We start from the raw sequence: 17581 nt of genomic DNA on the forward strand, positions 1-17581 counted from the left end.
TTATAGTCCAAAGAAAGTTAAAAATACCCAGGTCTTTAACCTCAGCATTCAGCAGGTCTTCAGAACAGCCTTTTTTTTTTCTTTTTTTTTTTTCTTTTTCTCCTTAATTTGGACTTTAACTATTTGAATAAAATTGTCTTAATGAGAAGAAAGTGTGCATCAACAGTAAGATCCATTACAATCTCAGGACAAAATACTTACGCTAAAATATCTTGTTTATAAAACATCAATACAGATAATCTCAAAGATTTTCTGATTGGGTAAAATAAAAAACCTCATTGTTTAAACAACTAAATCATTGTAATTTGGCAGAGAAACACATTGCCATGGAAGTTGTATTTTACGTGGTGCTCAATCTCCTATCTCCTCTATGAATAGAATTCTTGGAATAGACTGCATCTCACACCATGCATTGTAACATGCTGTCTGGTGTCACAAACCAGAGGAGATTACTTTTTATCTGAGCTAAAGTTTATCTTGATTTGCAGTTTTACTTTCACATCTCTCTGGTGTTAGTAGTCCACTGTTAGGAGCATAGAATTCAGTATGGTCTAATTTGTAACCTGTGGTTAGGATGCGTAAGCTTTAAGCTGAATTGCAAAGTATACATAAACGTGTTCATTGCCTCATTTCTCCAATTTGTAGTATAAGCATAGCATATTTAAAATGTTCCTATTTGGTTTTTAAATTACTTGTCTTTTAGAAATCTGAAGAATTAATGAAAGAAAATTTACTTGAAAATCTCATGTTACATGAGAAGTGGTAGAACAAATATCATCAACCATAGTGTTAAGTGCTTGAAAAATCATCCTAGTTATACACAATCATAAGACAATACTTTTGTAGTATAATTAGAGGCTTAGTATGAGTTCATATGTCTTACTATCCTTCAAATGTTTTAGTTTTTTCTTCTGTGTGTGCTGTAACTAAAGCCTTAGCAGACCTCCAGATTTTCCTTTAGAACCTGCTTTTATATTACATGATACAAACCAGAAGTTAGGTGTAACTCTGCAGAGCACTGCACTGGTATGTACACTCATCACAAAATGGTTGCTTTAAGCAACAATTAGTTTTGTGTAGCAATGCAGTTTAATAGCTGTAAAAATTAGAGAAAGAATCCAATTGTACTGAAAAAAAAGAAGAAAAAAAAAAGAGGGTTGGATGACATTTAGCTATGGTCATTAAATTACATTTCCTTTTTTCCCCCTTTCTTGTTATTTTTATACTACTGCTTATTCATTACACTTATTGGATTTTTTCCTTATTAGACATTAAATTATCCCAGTCAAAACCTGATAAGTTTACAAACATTTGCACAAGAGCTACCAAATTGAGTATACTGGCATTATAATAACAGTAGTGTTAATAATAGGAAAAAATGCCTGTGCTTTGAGATAGAGGGAAAACTTGAAAAGTACCGAGTGCTGTTGATGTATCTTCAATGGATATAGCATTCAGAACTTGACAAAGCATTCTTACCACTTTAGGGGATACTTCTGCACAGATTTATTTTCAGAATTTCTGGCAAGTATATAAAATCTAAGAATAAAGTTTGGGCCTTTTACCAAACAATTGAGTTAAAAATACACCTTGACAAAACATTCTTTGCTACTTTGATACTGCGTTGCCATATATACATTATATCTATTGTATGTAAAGAAAAGCAAGAAAAAAAATTAAAACCTCATAGCAAATTTATCTTTGGTTTTACAAGCTTTGACATCACTTAGGGTTGACAGAGAATGACAGGATTCAGATTTAGTTCAGTGGAAGATAAGCATGCAACAGAAACTTATAATTAACTTTCCTTCACCTTATGCTTCTAGAATATGAAGAAGTATACTATTATTGTATATGCAATATACATCTGTATCTGTATTAGATTTTTTAGTTTTGGTGGTTTGTTTCTTTTTTAACATTTGTAGCAGATGCATTGCCTTTTGAAAAAGAGAGTAAAAGCAATGCCAGTTTTGCTGCAGCAGATTGCAAGCCACTGAGTTGCCCATGTCCTTACGGCTGGACTGTAGTGCCTGAAGACCATGTTCAAACTCAGTACCTTTGGCTCTCTGCCTCACTGTAAGAAAAAAGAGGAGACGATCTTTTGACTGCTGTTCTGCAACATGCCTTCCTCATTTTTCTGGATGTAGTAATGCGTCTCTAACATGAGTTCAGCTAAATTAGTGCCACTGAGATTCAGGCTGTAAAGATTCCAGTGCCAAACTCAACATGCTATCTTGTTGACAGTATTTGGAACTACTGAAAAATTAGATTAGGGTCTTCTGAAATAATTTCTATGTTTGTAATTTATCACGAGTAATAACAAAATGAGAGTTTGGGTTTGGTATGATTTTGAGCCTTATTCCTTGCTTTGTTAGGAGAAAGCGTCATTTTTGCTGTTAAAATTTGTAAATAATACCCTGGTTATGTGCTTATATTTGTCATAATGATATTTTAGTAGCCATGACTAATAGCTACAACAAATGAAACTGTACATGTGGAATACTTTGGCCCAGCCAGAGATGCTTTGCTGCATCTCTGATGTTTTCAGAGGACAGATGCTCAGTGCATGGTTAATGCTGTTTACTACTATAGTATTAGTTCATCAGACATAACGCTTACATTATGGGGTAAGAAAAGAATGCTATAAGTGAAGATCTTTTCCCTAAAAATCATTTAATCTAAACAGAAGCTTTAGCCAGATGAAATGCAGTGAAAAAAATTTAACCTAAGGTCACTGTGGATCAGTAGTACAGAACTTTTGTATTTTTAATCCCAGTGAAATATTCTGTACAGGCTTTGTAGAGTCTATCACTGAGACATCATTAGCAATTTAAAAATATGTGTACATGTTAAACTTGCAATTAATAATGTTGATTTTGTTTGCTGTATGATAAGCGGTTTTTATGGAAAGTACTTTGCTGTTCTGCTGTGTTTTGACCAGTGTTATTTTACCGTGTCTCATAGCAGGGGATTTCTTAGTAATTCCAGGCAATACTTTGATCAAAGAACCTAAGTAGCTGTGCAGAAGTCTTGATACTGAGTCTTTGTGAATGAGCACTTCTCCATCCTTCAGATGCTGACATCAAGGACAGTAATATTTCTCTTACCAAAAAGGGAGGAAATACAGAAGTTTTGGAGCTTTAGTCTGTTTTGAAGTTGTTTCGTTATACTTAATAATTTATTTTGGAGCACCAAATAGAAGATCTTTATACAGATTTGATTCCCTGAAGAAATTTTACTAAATCCTTCATGTGGCCAAAATTACAGGACAAAAGCATAGGTAGAAAGACCTGTGGCTGGCGTTTTATTTTCATTTGAGATTTGGGAATGGGGTCACATTTGTCACCCAACTTCCTGTCAATATTTTTAAGGCTTTCTAACAATTATTTTTTAGAGGAAAACTGAATGTGGTGATGCCATTAACTAATGAAATGCTTTAAATGCAGCATCTCAGACGTATACCGGGATAAGTCCTAACACATATTCCTAGCTAGCTGAAAGTTGTGTTATATTTTGAAGACCTCAGCAGTGTTATCCAGCCTAACCGCACTGTAGGAAATCCTATAGTGGAGAAATCAAATTGGAAGTAGTCAGAGATGCACTTCCTATTTAAATGTAATTTTTTTAAAAAATCATTGTCAGTCTTCTTTCCCCTCATCTTTCTGCATGTTCTCTTCCTCTCTCTTTCCCTCTTTCTCACTTGTTTTGGCACTTGATCTTTTTTAAAAAGTTTTCCTCCATTGCAGCAGTAGCTTCTAATTGCAGCGGCAGGCTCTAATTGCAGCAGTAGAACAGACTTCACTGAATGCAGGTGAACATACTGTATGTGATGACTTAGGTCTCCTTCCTATTAATGCTCATAGTTGGGTGGCAAAGGTTGAGAAAAATTGTATATTTACACTGCAATTATAGGAATTATATGGTTTACTGTCTAAGTACCATTCCACATCATGGTAATTATCATGATATTAAATAGCTGAGTGTCATCATAGAAGGAACACAAGTCATTACCACAGCCTACATATGATAACTCTTAAACATAATTGCTATGTAATCTTTAGGTGATTGAATTATCCTGCAGACCTTTGTGCATGCTGACAGCACAGCTATGCATAAAAAAAGCTGCTTAATCACAGATTACCGCTGTTTCTTTTTTTTTAATTGAATGATTTTAAAAACATGGCAATTGAGGACCAGGTTTGGGGAAAATGTGCTACTTTTACTCAGCTTTGTTAAAGTGTGTGATATGAATTTTCTTCAATGAATGATGTGAAGAGCATGTACATATAACTGCAAGAACAGCATAGGTACAAAAGGAATACTTGCCTTTTCATAGGCAAAATGTTGTGAATCCACACACCCACAGAACTGAAGTCATTGTCCTGGTCATCTCTGGATCAGATGCCTGACTTAAGCTAACTTTTGCAGGTGTTACAAAGGGGTACCAGCTGACCTTACGGGAAGGATGATATACCCCATATAGGCATTCCTGTAACCATCAGAAAGTAAATTTAACAAATCTTAGTGGAAGAGTATCTCTGACATTTTATATGGAGTCATATTTATTACAATGTCAATTTCTTATGAAGGCTGCTTAAGTTGTAATGTCCATCGGTTTTCTTTCATTTGTAGCATATGTTCAAGGTAGTTTTATGTGGATTCAAATGAGTATAATCTGTATAGCAAATCTGCTTTATGTAGAAGTCTGATTTTTGTGATCACAGAGTGACTTTCATCTAGATATTTTTTCTACAAACAGATTTCATGCATTTATACAAGTTGTTTTCTAACAATACGTACAGAAATATCAAGAAGGCATTTCTTGTATCTCTTGATAGCTTGTAAGGCAAGCAAAAACAACACGTTCATATAACCTCTTCTGCAATATTTTTCTAACCATTTCCTTCATTTCTTCAAAACAAATTCCAAAAGTAATGTATTTACTTGAGTCAGGAGAGTATACAAGATTACCTCACCTCTGAAATCACTTACTGTTGCTTCTGAATCCAGACTCAGCATACGAACCAGGGTTGCCTCACCACTGAGAGCAAGATCTGCATCTGTGCCTGAGAAAAAGGGTCCTTTTTGCATGCTGATAACTTTTCAACAGCTTTTTTGCACTGCAAATACAACGTGCCTTTCTGATGTTTAATATTGATGTGGTTCACATTTTTGGAATTTGTTATTCAGAAGAACCAGATCAGGCTAAGACTTTTAGCTGCACTTAGAGCTTAATGAGTATTTATTATTGGAATGTGTATTGTGAAGTGTGTTTGATAAAGGAAAGTGGCATTTCTGATACATACTGTTGCATTCTAATATACATTATATATATATATATTATATACTAATACATATGAGATATTACAGTCAATTTGTAATGCTTATGTTTCATGTAATTCATAATATTTCTTTACCATTTATTTGGCTTAAACAATAAGGAGGTCATAGTTTATCCTTTCATCAAAAGTCTTTGCAGGTTTAGGAAGATTTTGGGGTAGTTTCATGTTATATGACTAATCCTTTGGATTGCAGAGTTCAACTGCTAGCAACAAATCTGACACCTTTGGGTCCGTGTGTCTTAGTTCGTTGCCTAATCAGAAGCAGAGATGAACAGAAACTGCATGTTTATGTGCAAATAACATGTCTGTCTGCCTGCCTGCCTGTCTTCTTTCTAATGGCAAGAATAGTCTGGAACTGGTGCTTCCAGTTATGTGATACAAGTAATGACAGGAATGGAAGATATACACGACATGGGTTATTTCTAGCCTGGCAATAAAGGATGAGAGAATGTTCTAAGTGAGCTGATGGTTCTATATAATTTGAAGAAGTGGTTGGAACTAAATAATTAGAAATTTAAGATTCTTCCCTTTGACCTCCTTCCCACACACATTATAATGGGTTAATGTGATCCAGGAAAAAGTCTGTACATTACAAACAACATAAATCTTGGCCACCGGAAAGAACCTTCAAATCTTCAGTGACTATTACCAATCTGTTTGATGACAGTCAGCTGCTACCAATTCAAATATGTTAAAAAACTGCTGTGAAACAGAAATGCATTGTGTATGCCTATCAAACTTCTAGAAAGGAGAGGGACAACATCTTAAACATCTTATAGAGACCCTGAGGAAACATGCTTTACAGAATCTGCATCCTCAGTCTTCTAGATGTCTGACTTCCACCAAAAAAAAAAAAAAAAAAAAAAAAGTGGAGCCTGGCTGTGGTGATCAAATAAAGTTTTTTGCTATTACTTATTTATGGTCTAACTTGAACGTTGAGCAGAGTGATTAGACTTACTTCCAGGTTTACCACAGCTTTTTTTTCCCACATGCTTAAAGCTCCTTCCATTAATACTACCGGCCATTGTATCGAAGCCAATGTGTTTAGTATGAGTGAGTATGAGATAGCTTGTCTTACATTTTGATCTCAAGTGGACTCTGAAATGCATACACTTGATGCTGGTTTGCAGAAAACATTACTTGTCTTTAAAACTCTCAATCTTAAAAAGCAGCGGCATTGTGAAAGTAAAATCCCAAGCTCTGATGATTCATGCTGTGCCAAGATCCATAATTTTATCTTTAGTATAAATTAGGTGGATCTGCAGGTCAAGAACTGCCCACTGTCATCTTTCCCCTGTATCAGTCTTAGGAACCGTAAACATAGTTTCTGCAAGGTAGAAAAGTTCTTAACTTCTAAAATTTGTAATAAACCCTAGAGAGTCAACAGTTTGTGTCAGCTGAGGACTATGACCATATTGTGGTTATGCATACAGTTTTCATAAAGATGGACAATGGTTATATCAACTGGAAACAGATATCACATACTTTATTAGCATGCAGAGAATTGTTGTGTCAGGGGGGTGGCTGTGGGTAAAAAAAAAATTAAAAAAATTAAGACCTGGAAGTGGTAGAGAACTGTTTATTTATACTAGTGATTTGTGGGGAAAATCCTGAATGATGGAAGCATAACATGTTGGTGTTCACATTTGAAAACTTGCTATGTTCAGTGATATAAGGATGTATGAATGGGCACTTAATCAACATGACTGCAAGCCTCAGTCTCAGTTGGGTGTTTTTTAGTTAATGAATACAAGATGAGTTGTGGCTTTTTTGACTGAACAATGAAATAGAAATAATTTGTGAAATACTGGTTGTTTTTTTACATACTTTTCTCTAGAAATCATGAATCTTGATTGAATGCTCTTCTTTGACACTCAGACAGCTCTTATATCACTGTGAAAAGTATTTCTGGAAATTACTGAATGTGAAAAGCAACCTATACAGATGGTATACATAAGCAGTTCTTTGATAGCAGTTGAGAAGACAACAGTAGTAAAAACTGACTCCACAGACTATTTTGGTGCTTCCTAAATTCTCAAGACAGGGATGTATGTGCCTGTTTGTTTAGGCTCTTCTCTGAATCATGGTGTTAATTATTGCAGAGATTAGTCGAAAGTAAGCATTTTTAAAATGTGTTTGGCATATGTTGTAAGAGCAAAGGGAACAAGTTTTAGCATAATCATCTAATGTAGGCTGTATCAATTCAAATTGAAATATATGCTATTATTCAAGCATAGTGTACAAAGTGTTTTAATGGAGTTAGATGTTTTAATTACACAACAGGAATGTTTGTTTCTGTGTTTTTGAGGGGCTTTGAAAGTATTAGATTCTTTCCCAATGTAACAGCAAAAACAAGTTAGTAATTTTTAAAAGTTGCAAGCAGTCACCGAAGAGCAGCCTACAGAAGGAGGTAAAAATCTGATGTGGTTGAAGAATATACAATAAAATTCAGTTTTTCATTCAAAGCATGAAATGAATGGTATGAATATGGTATGCCAATTAGAAGTGTATTTTTGAAGAATACAGGTGGGAAACACTTCTTTAGAAAAATGAACACTTTTGTATTAACTCCTTTTAAAGAATTTTGCTTAGTGACTATTTCAAATGCCAGTGAAGAATAAGGATGAAATGCTTATACAAATAGTAGCTAAGGTACTGGTGACTGATCATAAGTTAAGCAGTTTACAAAGGGGATTTCTTATACAAACCTATATATATATATATTTAAAGATCAGCATCTGTTTAGAATCTTCTAGTAAGCTCTGCTTAACAGACAAGATTCAGTAGTCAGCAGAAATACATCTTTTGTATGGAATCAAGGTCTGCAGCTATTTTTACTATGGATGTAGCCTCCAGAAAATTGTGGCTCGTTCTTTAGGGTAGAGATTAAATCATTAAAATAAGGTAACATGAAATTTTGTACTGTTATTATACAACATGTGAACTAATATTGGATTGACTTTAAATGATAATGATTGCATCCCTCAACTTTCTTCCCAGTTTTTGACTAAAACTAGACCTGGAACAAAATTTAACCCAAATGACAGAACTTTTTTTCTTCTCAAAATTAGTTGATATCACAACTTACCCAAGATTTCTGTATCAAACTAAACTAGACAAAGCTTATGCATGTGGTTTACATACAGTTTGAGAAATCTTTTAAAATTACTAGGCAAATTCATTTGAGCTCATGTTTTACTGTTTACAATCCTCAAAGTGGATGCTACTAAATTTTGAAGAGATATCAAATGATTTGTTAATGACCACTCAGAAGTTTGTCTTTCATTTTCAACTATAATTAGGAAAGTCTGCATGGCAGCAACTATATTGGAGAGAAACCAAAAGATGTTGAGTACAGTGGTAGTATTTATCCCCTCAAAATCTGCTTTTTTTTATATTGTATGGTTTAAATTTATATACCTGGATCCTACTTTTTATAGTATTAAATTATGCTCAAGAGAAAATGCATTTACAATGCACATCACACTTACATATTTTTTATTCTATTCAGGTACAGTCTATGTATGGCATGTCTGTTTTTCCAGTGGCCACAGGAATATATAATTGCTTGTCAACAATGTTATTTGCTTTTTTCTTTAGGGGCTGATGTTATCAATTTTGATGGCCATGTAGTGTTACCATACAGATTCAGGAACAAGAAAATGAAAACATTGAAAGATGTCATCTCTCTGAAATTTAAGACCTCTGAAAGTGAAGGTGTAATCTTCCACGGAGAAGGACAACAAGGAGACTATATCACCTTGGAACTGAAAAAAGCCAAACTTGTTCTAAATTTGAATTTAGGTATGCTTTCATTGTTTAGTTTTGTGTACTTTTTAACTCTCCCACAAAAATTTTAGGTCAAATGTTACATCCTTCTTCCCCTTGTAATATGGTAACACACATAATTTAACCAGATAATTTGGTGAAAATGTTGTTCATTTGCTTTCTATCTTGTTTGTTTCTGTTCCATTCCTTCCATTTAACTCCATGTGAGATACCATGAAAATAAGATCATACAGAAATATAGGATCAGCAATATATTGTCATTAGGAACTTGCCAGAAACAAAAATAAGCCTTGCTAGAAGTATAAGCTATGGCTTTGCTTGAGCGAATGACACTGTCATCAATGCTAGAGGAACAAAGGTCACCCTTAGGAATATTGCAGCAAAAATGGTATCAATCTGGGAAGCTACAGGCCACATGAAGGTGATGTTTAGCAGCCTTCCTAGAATCTGAGAAGCAGGACTAGGAAAGGAAAGAAGACATAATAGTTTATCAGGCAATCTTACGATGGAATCCTATATATGTTACTTGAGTTCCAGCCTCCCTTTTCCCTCCCAGTGAAAGAGTACAGGACCATCCATGAGTGACCAGATTTTAAAAGTACATTTACTATGAAAAAAAACCCCACATTTATCTGGTTTCTGGTATTTTTTTCTCCCTTCAAACGAAAGTGTTTTAGAAAAAAGATTTCATGTAACTTTCCTTAGTTCTTTTTCAGACATGTGAAGAGTAAATCATTCTGTTCATTATTTACATTGCACAATAATTATTTCCACTAGCATTTTCTCCTGCTCTTTTTCTAAAGATCAGCTTGAACTGATGAGGAGGAAAACACATCTTCCTATAGCTGTTATCTATTTTTAACATTTTTAATTGCAATATTAACCCATTCATTTCAAGTTTCTCCATATTCTTCTGTTCAGTCTGTCTTTATAAGCTATTACAACATCCATATTGGTGGTGATGTTCTTAAATCACTAGGCTGATAAATGGGAACAGACCCTTGTGACACATGCACTTAAACAAAATGAAGTAATGGTTTATGGTGTTATTCTGCCTCTGTCTGAGTGTATTGTCTTTGCACCAGAGTCAGTGGAAAAGGATGTTCATTTTGCCTGGTGAAATCCAGTGAGTTTCAAACATCATGGTGGGGTGAGGATGGGGAAGTGGTGGTGGATTTAGCTTTTGCTTTGTACTGGGTATGACTTTACACTGAAGAAACTGAGGCTTGCTGGCATGCATGGAATTTATTATTTATTTTTTTTAACCAACAATTGTTGAAGGATGAGTGGCCTTCAGCAAAAAGGCAGTAAGGTCATTTGTAGGGGAGTAATGTCTTCTACACATGTAGAAGTGTGATTTGCCAGAATGTGTTATCAACATGCAGAAACCTTAATGTCTGATTTGCAGGCATGCCTGATGGTACAAAATTCTCAGCTCCAGAAATGCTTTAGATTTTCCTGTCCAGAACATGGAAGATTGCACTGAGTTATTGGGCAGTGCAGCAATTTTTTTAAACTTACTGCTGAATTAGTCATTTGCTGCTTCAGTTGAGATTCGTCCTATCAACCTTTTCTGGCTTAGCTATGTCTGTCAGATTGCAATGAGATGTGATCTCTGACTAGCATAGCTGTGCTGGCAAAATCCCCTGGAAAACACAGTGGAGAACTGCAAAACTGTGCGTTCACTAGTAGTTTGACTTCCTGAATAGGAAGGCTGCTGCAGGACAAAAGACTGAAATAAGTTATGTTCGAAGAAGACAGTTTTTCTGCGGTTAGCTCCATATGCATTGAGCCTTTTCCTATATGCTTGCTGGTCTAGCTATACTGGCAGAGCCTATGAAGTGTAGAATTCAGACTGAAAAGGCTTTTTATTACAAAGTTTGTTTTCAGATGCCATCTTCCACAGCAGTCATAAATCAGTACATTTCCAGGGAAGCTCAGGACCTGGCCCAAAGGTGATAGCTTTTCATTTCTCTAGTATAGGGATGAAAACACAAAGAAAAACCCTAGCTGAAAACAACTTTACAGCTGAAATCTGGTGTTCCTTCTCTGTTTTGCCTCCTAATAACTACTATTATGAGTAACTATTTTTACAGTTCACTGATCATATACTTGCTGTATTTGGTCTAGCTATTTGTATTTATGACAGCAACTCTCCATGGGCAGACCTTAGCAGACCTTAGCTTTGTGGCAGACTGAATTCCTCCAGCTTATTGTATGTCTGGCGTAATTCAGGTGAAATATTGACAGAGCAAGAGGAAAATGTTTGCCTAACTGGTATAAGGTGCGAGCTGCTATTGTTTCCATTCTCATCTTAGGCAGCAATCAGCTTGGCTCAATTTATGGCCACACATCTGTGATGACGGGCAGCCTCTTGGATGATCACCACTGGCACTCCATCATGATAGAGCGCCATGGGCGAAACATCAATCTCACCCTGGACAGACACATACAGCACTTCAGAACCAATGGAGAATTTGATTACCTGGACCTGGATTATGAGGTAGACAGCAAAACTTGTTTATTTTCATTCAAATTGGCTTTATAAAAATAAGTCAAATAGGAAGAGAAAAGAAAAAGAAAATTTAAGATTTTTTTGTACTCTTTTCTACATTTGTTTTAATTATTCTTTCCTTACATTTTCTAAAATTTTGTGTCCAACACTGTTGTCTCTTAAGAGTAAATTAAGTTTTTCTTCGTTGATTTACCAGATCCCATTGGGTGTAAGAGTTATCTCAGCCTTTTGTTTTGAAATGGGAGATCTATGTTATTCAGCAAGCTAAGCATATACTACTTTTAACATCTCCAAAAGCAGCTGTGTCAACAGGGAGTAAATAAAAAAAATTAAACAAAAAATCTGTTATTCCATTCAGGTGATAATTTTGCACTTGATTCAGAAAGCCCCATTCTGTGGTGATTATTAGGATCTATTTTTAGCAAAGCAAGCAGATTAGAACCTTTTTACAATTATGGATCTTGATATTTCTTGTCTTAGGTAAGTAGGTACTTCCTCATATTCTCACAAATATGCCATCAATAATTTCTTTTTATAAAGAAGCAATAAGGAGTTAGGAAATTTCTAAGAAAATTTTTATTTATTCAGTCATGTTGATGTACAGAAGTGTTGGTAGTAATTAAACATTGATTTGTTGTTTGATTACACTCTGACTTCTGCTGTTATGAACTTCTTCAGTTCCTCTAAATTGCTATATGAACTTCTGCATGTTGGTTATTACAAACTTTATATAATTATTTTCTTGCACTCTTTACTGTTTCTAAAGAGAATTAATGTGGTTGACTGAGCCAAATACATTTATTCCCATCCTTGCAATTCTTAAGGAGCGACAAGTAATCAAAATAATGTAATGCAGAAAAGTTTGAATTAACTTGTATATTGATATTTTTACAAACTTTTGATCAAAAATTAATGTTTGAAAAAGTTACTTAAGATTGTAAATGTTACCAGTTCAAATATTTACCTATATTCCAACAAATCCTTATGAAAGCCTTCTTTGGTAGTGGTTATAATGAGAAAATAATGAGCAAATTTGCCTCTAACTCTGTTACTCGTTGGGCACTGAAGATCTGAATTGAGATACTGAAAACCCACATAAACAGATTTTATTAAAGATTTTCAAGTGAATGAACTACAGAAAAAGTTAGGCTGAATGCTATAAGCTAGGGTTGGGCAATTTGTACATGCATAGATAGATCTAAAAATATATAAATATCTATTGGTAGCATATTCACAGACTAAATATGATGCATACAATACATTAACCCCTAGTAAGAATATAATCCAGGAGATACACCTTCCTCTGTTCTCTGATGTTAAAGACCTCACTGGCAGTTCTCAAAGATACATTTCAGTACATGAATCCCTTTGTGTTTAATGGAACTTATTCTAGTGTGTGTGAATATGTATTTCTGTGGTTATAAAAGCCTTAACCTCTTCTTCCTTTCCTTTCAATTATCTCACTGGTTTGGGAGTTAGTCATCACAGACTAAATTTGTATGTGTTACTCCTGTGATAAAATTAATCACAGTGGATAAACCTGTAAGAATCAAAATTATTTTTCATAGAAAAAAATAGTTTCTAGATTACTCTCTTTCAGAAAAGTTAAGTCACCACAAAAGAGGAATAAACATTAGTTCTGACTGCATTTTCAAGGTTAAAAAAAAATAAATAGTCATATGAGTCCCTCTCAACTCACTGTCATGATATGGTGTTTTTTGCAATTATTTCTTCTTATCTGCAAAATGCTTTCCTTTCCATTTTCTCTTGTCAGAAGTCCATGACTATAACATGTAAAAGAATGTATGACAGCCATAAAAATACTACAGTCACATTCTTCAACTCACATAAACTGCTGTATCTTCTTCAAAGTCAAGTGATGTCAATTTATAATACCTGCAGATGCGTCCTGCAAAATGCTTTGACATAGCTGCTATGTGCTGTTTATAAAGATTTTGGTTTTCAGCTGTATAGCTTTAGTTCCTATGTGCCAAGCCAAAGCCTGCTCTTTGGGATAGAAAGTGGTATCTTACAGAGCTTTAAAATAGAAATTGTATCGCTAGAGCTGTGGTTTCCTGCTCTCAGTAATAACAACTGGAATTAGTAATGAATTATACTTAGAAGCTAGGCTCTGCCGTATATCAGTAGCAGACTAGAAGTAGACATTTTTATGAACGTTCATGGGGCAGGGAAGCTAGGTGTCATTACTATTTATGCCATCATCTATTGGATGGAAATACTTAACACAGACTGCAGGGACTGATCTCATTAATCCCCTATTTTTCACATTTGGGCTGCAAAATATTGATGAAAACATGTAGCTTTTGTTCACTTCCAAACATTTCAGAAAAGACCCTGATGCAGTACAGTATCTGTTGTAGTCTGAGCTCTGGCACAGAGTTAGAGCTGAATGAATGATTTGAATCAGATTATCATCTGGCTAATTTAATGTCATATGTTTAGAAAAATACTGGGATGGAAATTTAATTCCAATTTTTTTTTCTTTGAAATACGTATTGTTCAGTAGTGATCAGAAAAGCAGTCCATATACGAACAACTCTGATGTGTATCTGCTCGCTATTTCAACAATTCTAATAATACTTGGAATTTACTACTATAAATATTTGCAATCACAAATTCATTAGATTTTCTTCTGCTTTTACACTGCTGATTTGATACTTCCTTTTTCTGTAAGCAGTGTTGCCAGCTCTCTCGTTTGCCATGTTTGAGTGTTCAAAGAAAACAAATATACATACAGCAAATTTGTTTAAAAGTCTTTGCCCTCCAGTAACTATTTGCCATTTTCTGTTTCATTCAAAGATAACCTTCGGAGGCATGCCTTTTTCTGGGAAGCCAAGTTCTAACAGTAGGAAAAATTTCAAAGGCTGCATGGAAAGTATCAACTACAATGGCAATAATATCACGGACCTTGCCAAGAGGAAGAAATTGGAACCTTCTAATGTGGTAAGAGCATAATTTGATGGTCATCTAAACTTTTGCTCCTTCTTCTAAAGGAGACTAGAAGGTTGTTTCTGTAGTTAATATCTTTTTGGTATACTGGAATGATATTGAAAACAACACCCCCACACACACACATCCAAAGATGTTATTGTATGTACATTTGTGACTATTATTATTATTATTATTATTATTATTACTGAGCGTTTTATTTCTGGGCCCCCAATTCTTCTTCCCAATATTCATTTTCAATATCACATAACTACTTTTTAAAAGAAAATCAGCCGAACCAATAAGTACTTCTTTCCTTTCCTCCAAAATTATAGTAGTACTAAACCAGCACAGACAAGATTTATTATTAAATCAATTGCAACTCTCCTGTGGCTTTAAATCCTTGTATCTTCCATTCCTGCAGAGCTACTTGGGTTGCTGGATTGCAAAAGTCATTGAAAGGGACTGCTTCTACAGGCCTTCCTGGTAGTTCTGAAAAGCCTCAAGATATTAGACTTAAAATCATTATTTAGCTTATTAACATTACAGAGCTTATTAAACTTTTATTCTTTTTTTTTTTTTTCTTTCTTGCTTCAGCATTCATGGATGCATTTATGTTTAAAATTGTGGCTTTATGAGCAGGGTGATTCAGAAAGAATGTACTTTAATTACTGTATTTTTAAGGCTTTAAATATTTAAATGTTTCTAAAAGGGCTTGATGGCATACAAAGGCCATGTGGGTAAAAAATAAATATATTATTGCAATGTGTTTGAGATGGTCTGAATAAGTTGTTCAAGGCTTTCTCCTGTACAAGTTTACAGTCTTCACAAAGTCCTGCTAACAGTATATGTGGTTCCACTATTGTTTCTCTCTTCATGTAATAAATAGTAAAGATTGACATATGAAGTGATGATGAAGTGCAAAGGATTGATTACTATTTCATTACTTCTTGGATAGTAATATTGACATTCCATATCATTTTATGAGCAGTATGGCTAAATTATCAAGGTAATGTGAAGGATAATTTTGATTATGTGATGTTTGCCTTTACAAACTCAGTAATACATCCTGCTATTTAGAATCTTTTCCATACAAGAATTTCTTCAGAATTGTCAAAGGCAAAGAGCATGATATATATGCTGTGGAGGAAGAACTTTTAGCAACTTTTAGAATTATTTTTTTTACTCAGTTGCATGAACTCCTGAATCTTTGACTTCTCTTTTTTTTCCAAAATAACCTGTGATTTCCTGCCTGTGGTGCATTTTAAGCTTGAAATGTAACCATGATTTTCAAAGACTGATGTCTCATTTAGAAAAGGATCTTTGTGCAGGAGCAATCTTTCCATTTTGTGCAGCCAAGTCCTCTGCAAGTTAGTAGGACAGATTATTAAAGGCTCTTTCTGAACAGAAGTGTAAATTAAGAGGTTTCTATAGTGCAAATCCTATCCTTTCAAAAGTGTGGCATAGCTAGCAGGCCTGTACAGTCTCTGCAAAATCATCTCTCTGGTTTTTATTTGTTTGTTTGTAGTTGGTTTTTTTAATCCTGATACCTGTTAACATGAAAGTAAAATCCACATAAGCAGCTTTGGCAGTGTTAGTGCTACATCAAGAGGTTATGACATGCTAGTTTTATTTGATGGTTCTGTTGTTTTCCAATTCTGAGAATGGCTATAAAAATGGAAGGGATCTTTATTTTCAGCAGAATTATTTAAATAGCTTCAGCTTTTCAAAAACAAAATCAATTTTACTCTAAATCAACATGGATTTTTAAGATTTTTACAAAAGCTCTTTTTATCCTAGTTTTTAGCCTGATTTAGCACGAAAAATAGACTCACTTGAAACTACTGTTGTTGTTAATCATGTATTTGATGATGGCACTTAAGCAATCCAACAAGGATCTAAGCTCCATTGAGGAGATCCTGTGCAAACACGTAACAGTAGGCATTCCCTGCCCTAAAGTGTATAATTTGAAGAGGCAAGACAGACAAAATGTAAAGAAGTGAAACACAAGCAATCAGGATGGTGATGAGAAGTATCGGGTCGAGGGGGGAGCAGGGGGAGCAGAAGAAAGAAGGATATTGAAGAGGTGTGTGACAGTACAAAATGTTATTCTTAGATGTAGATATTGAATTTCAGAAGTCACACAGCGAAAGGGAGTTGACAAGTTAATTTTACAGAATGAGGAAGCCCAGAGAATCAAAGATTATAAGAAGGTGGTAATCCTGATTTGTCTGTGAACAAAAATAAAGTTAAAAATACAATTTAGGTCTCGTATACATAGGTGTTATAAGCAACAAAGCACCACCCAGCATCTCTTTGACTGAAGAGTAAGGGTGTAAAAACAATTTAAATGTAGCTTGAATTTAAATAAAGTCCAACGCTGGCTTTAATAATATATTTTGTTTAGGTTTAGAAGAGAAGAATTAGGGGGAAAAAAGTTTATCATGTGATATATAAGATGGCAACAGCTCTTTGGGGAGAATGAGTCATATAGATGGTCTTGAGTAGTTATTGCTCTTCTTCGTGGAGCCTGATTTGTTTTCATAGAAGATGAGACAGATTATAAATATGGCCAAAAGGGAGAGTTAGGGAGAAAAGGACCGCTGAGATAGAGAGAGTATGTGCTTTTCTCCTGAACCAAGTCACAAACAAGAGTTTGCAGTGACTAACACACACAGTAGGTGCTAACTCTTGTATGCAACTTGACTTGGTACTAAGACAGAAACTGGGAACACTCAGACCATTTTTTCTATATTTTCTACTAAAATATAACAAGCTTTGTATGACTTTCATTGCCTTGTATAACTGAAGAATATTGACCCTTGCAACACTAGTGGGAAAAGACTAGAACAGGGTCCTCAAACTATGGCCCGCGGGCTGGATACAGCCCCCCAGGGTCCTCAATCCGGCCCCCGGTATTTACAGAACCCCCCGCCAGGGGTTGGGGGGGGAAACCAAGCAGCCGCAGATGACTGCCTGCCACTTC

At 34.9% G+C, this 17581-nt stretch overlaps 1 protein-coding gene across 1 annotated transcript in view; it reads left to right on the plus strand.

The window, feature by feature from the left end:
• The window catches only part of CNTNAP2 (contactin associated protein 2), a 1227711-nt gene that overhangs the window by 604330 nt on the left and 605800 nt on the right, over positions 1–17581 (plus strand). Inside the window, exons 6-8 of the mRNA XM_080386067.1 lie at positions 8943–9146; positions 11450–11634; positions 14467–14610. Of these exons, the coding sequence (XP_080242193.1) occupies positions 8943–9146; positions 11450–11634; positions 14467–14610 (533 nt within the window). The remainder of the gene's footprint in view (positions 1–8942; positions 9147–11449; positions 11635–14466; positions 14611–17581) is intronic.

The sequence above is a fragment of the Falco punctatus genome (assembly GCF_963210335.1).
Source record: "Falco punctatus genome assembly, chromosome: 4".
Lineage (NCBI taxonomy): Eukaryota > Metazoa > Chordata > Aves > Falconiformes > Falconidae > Falco > Falco punctatus.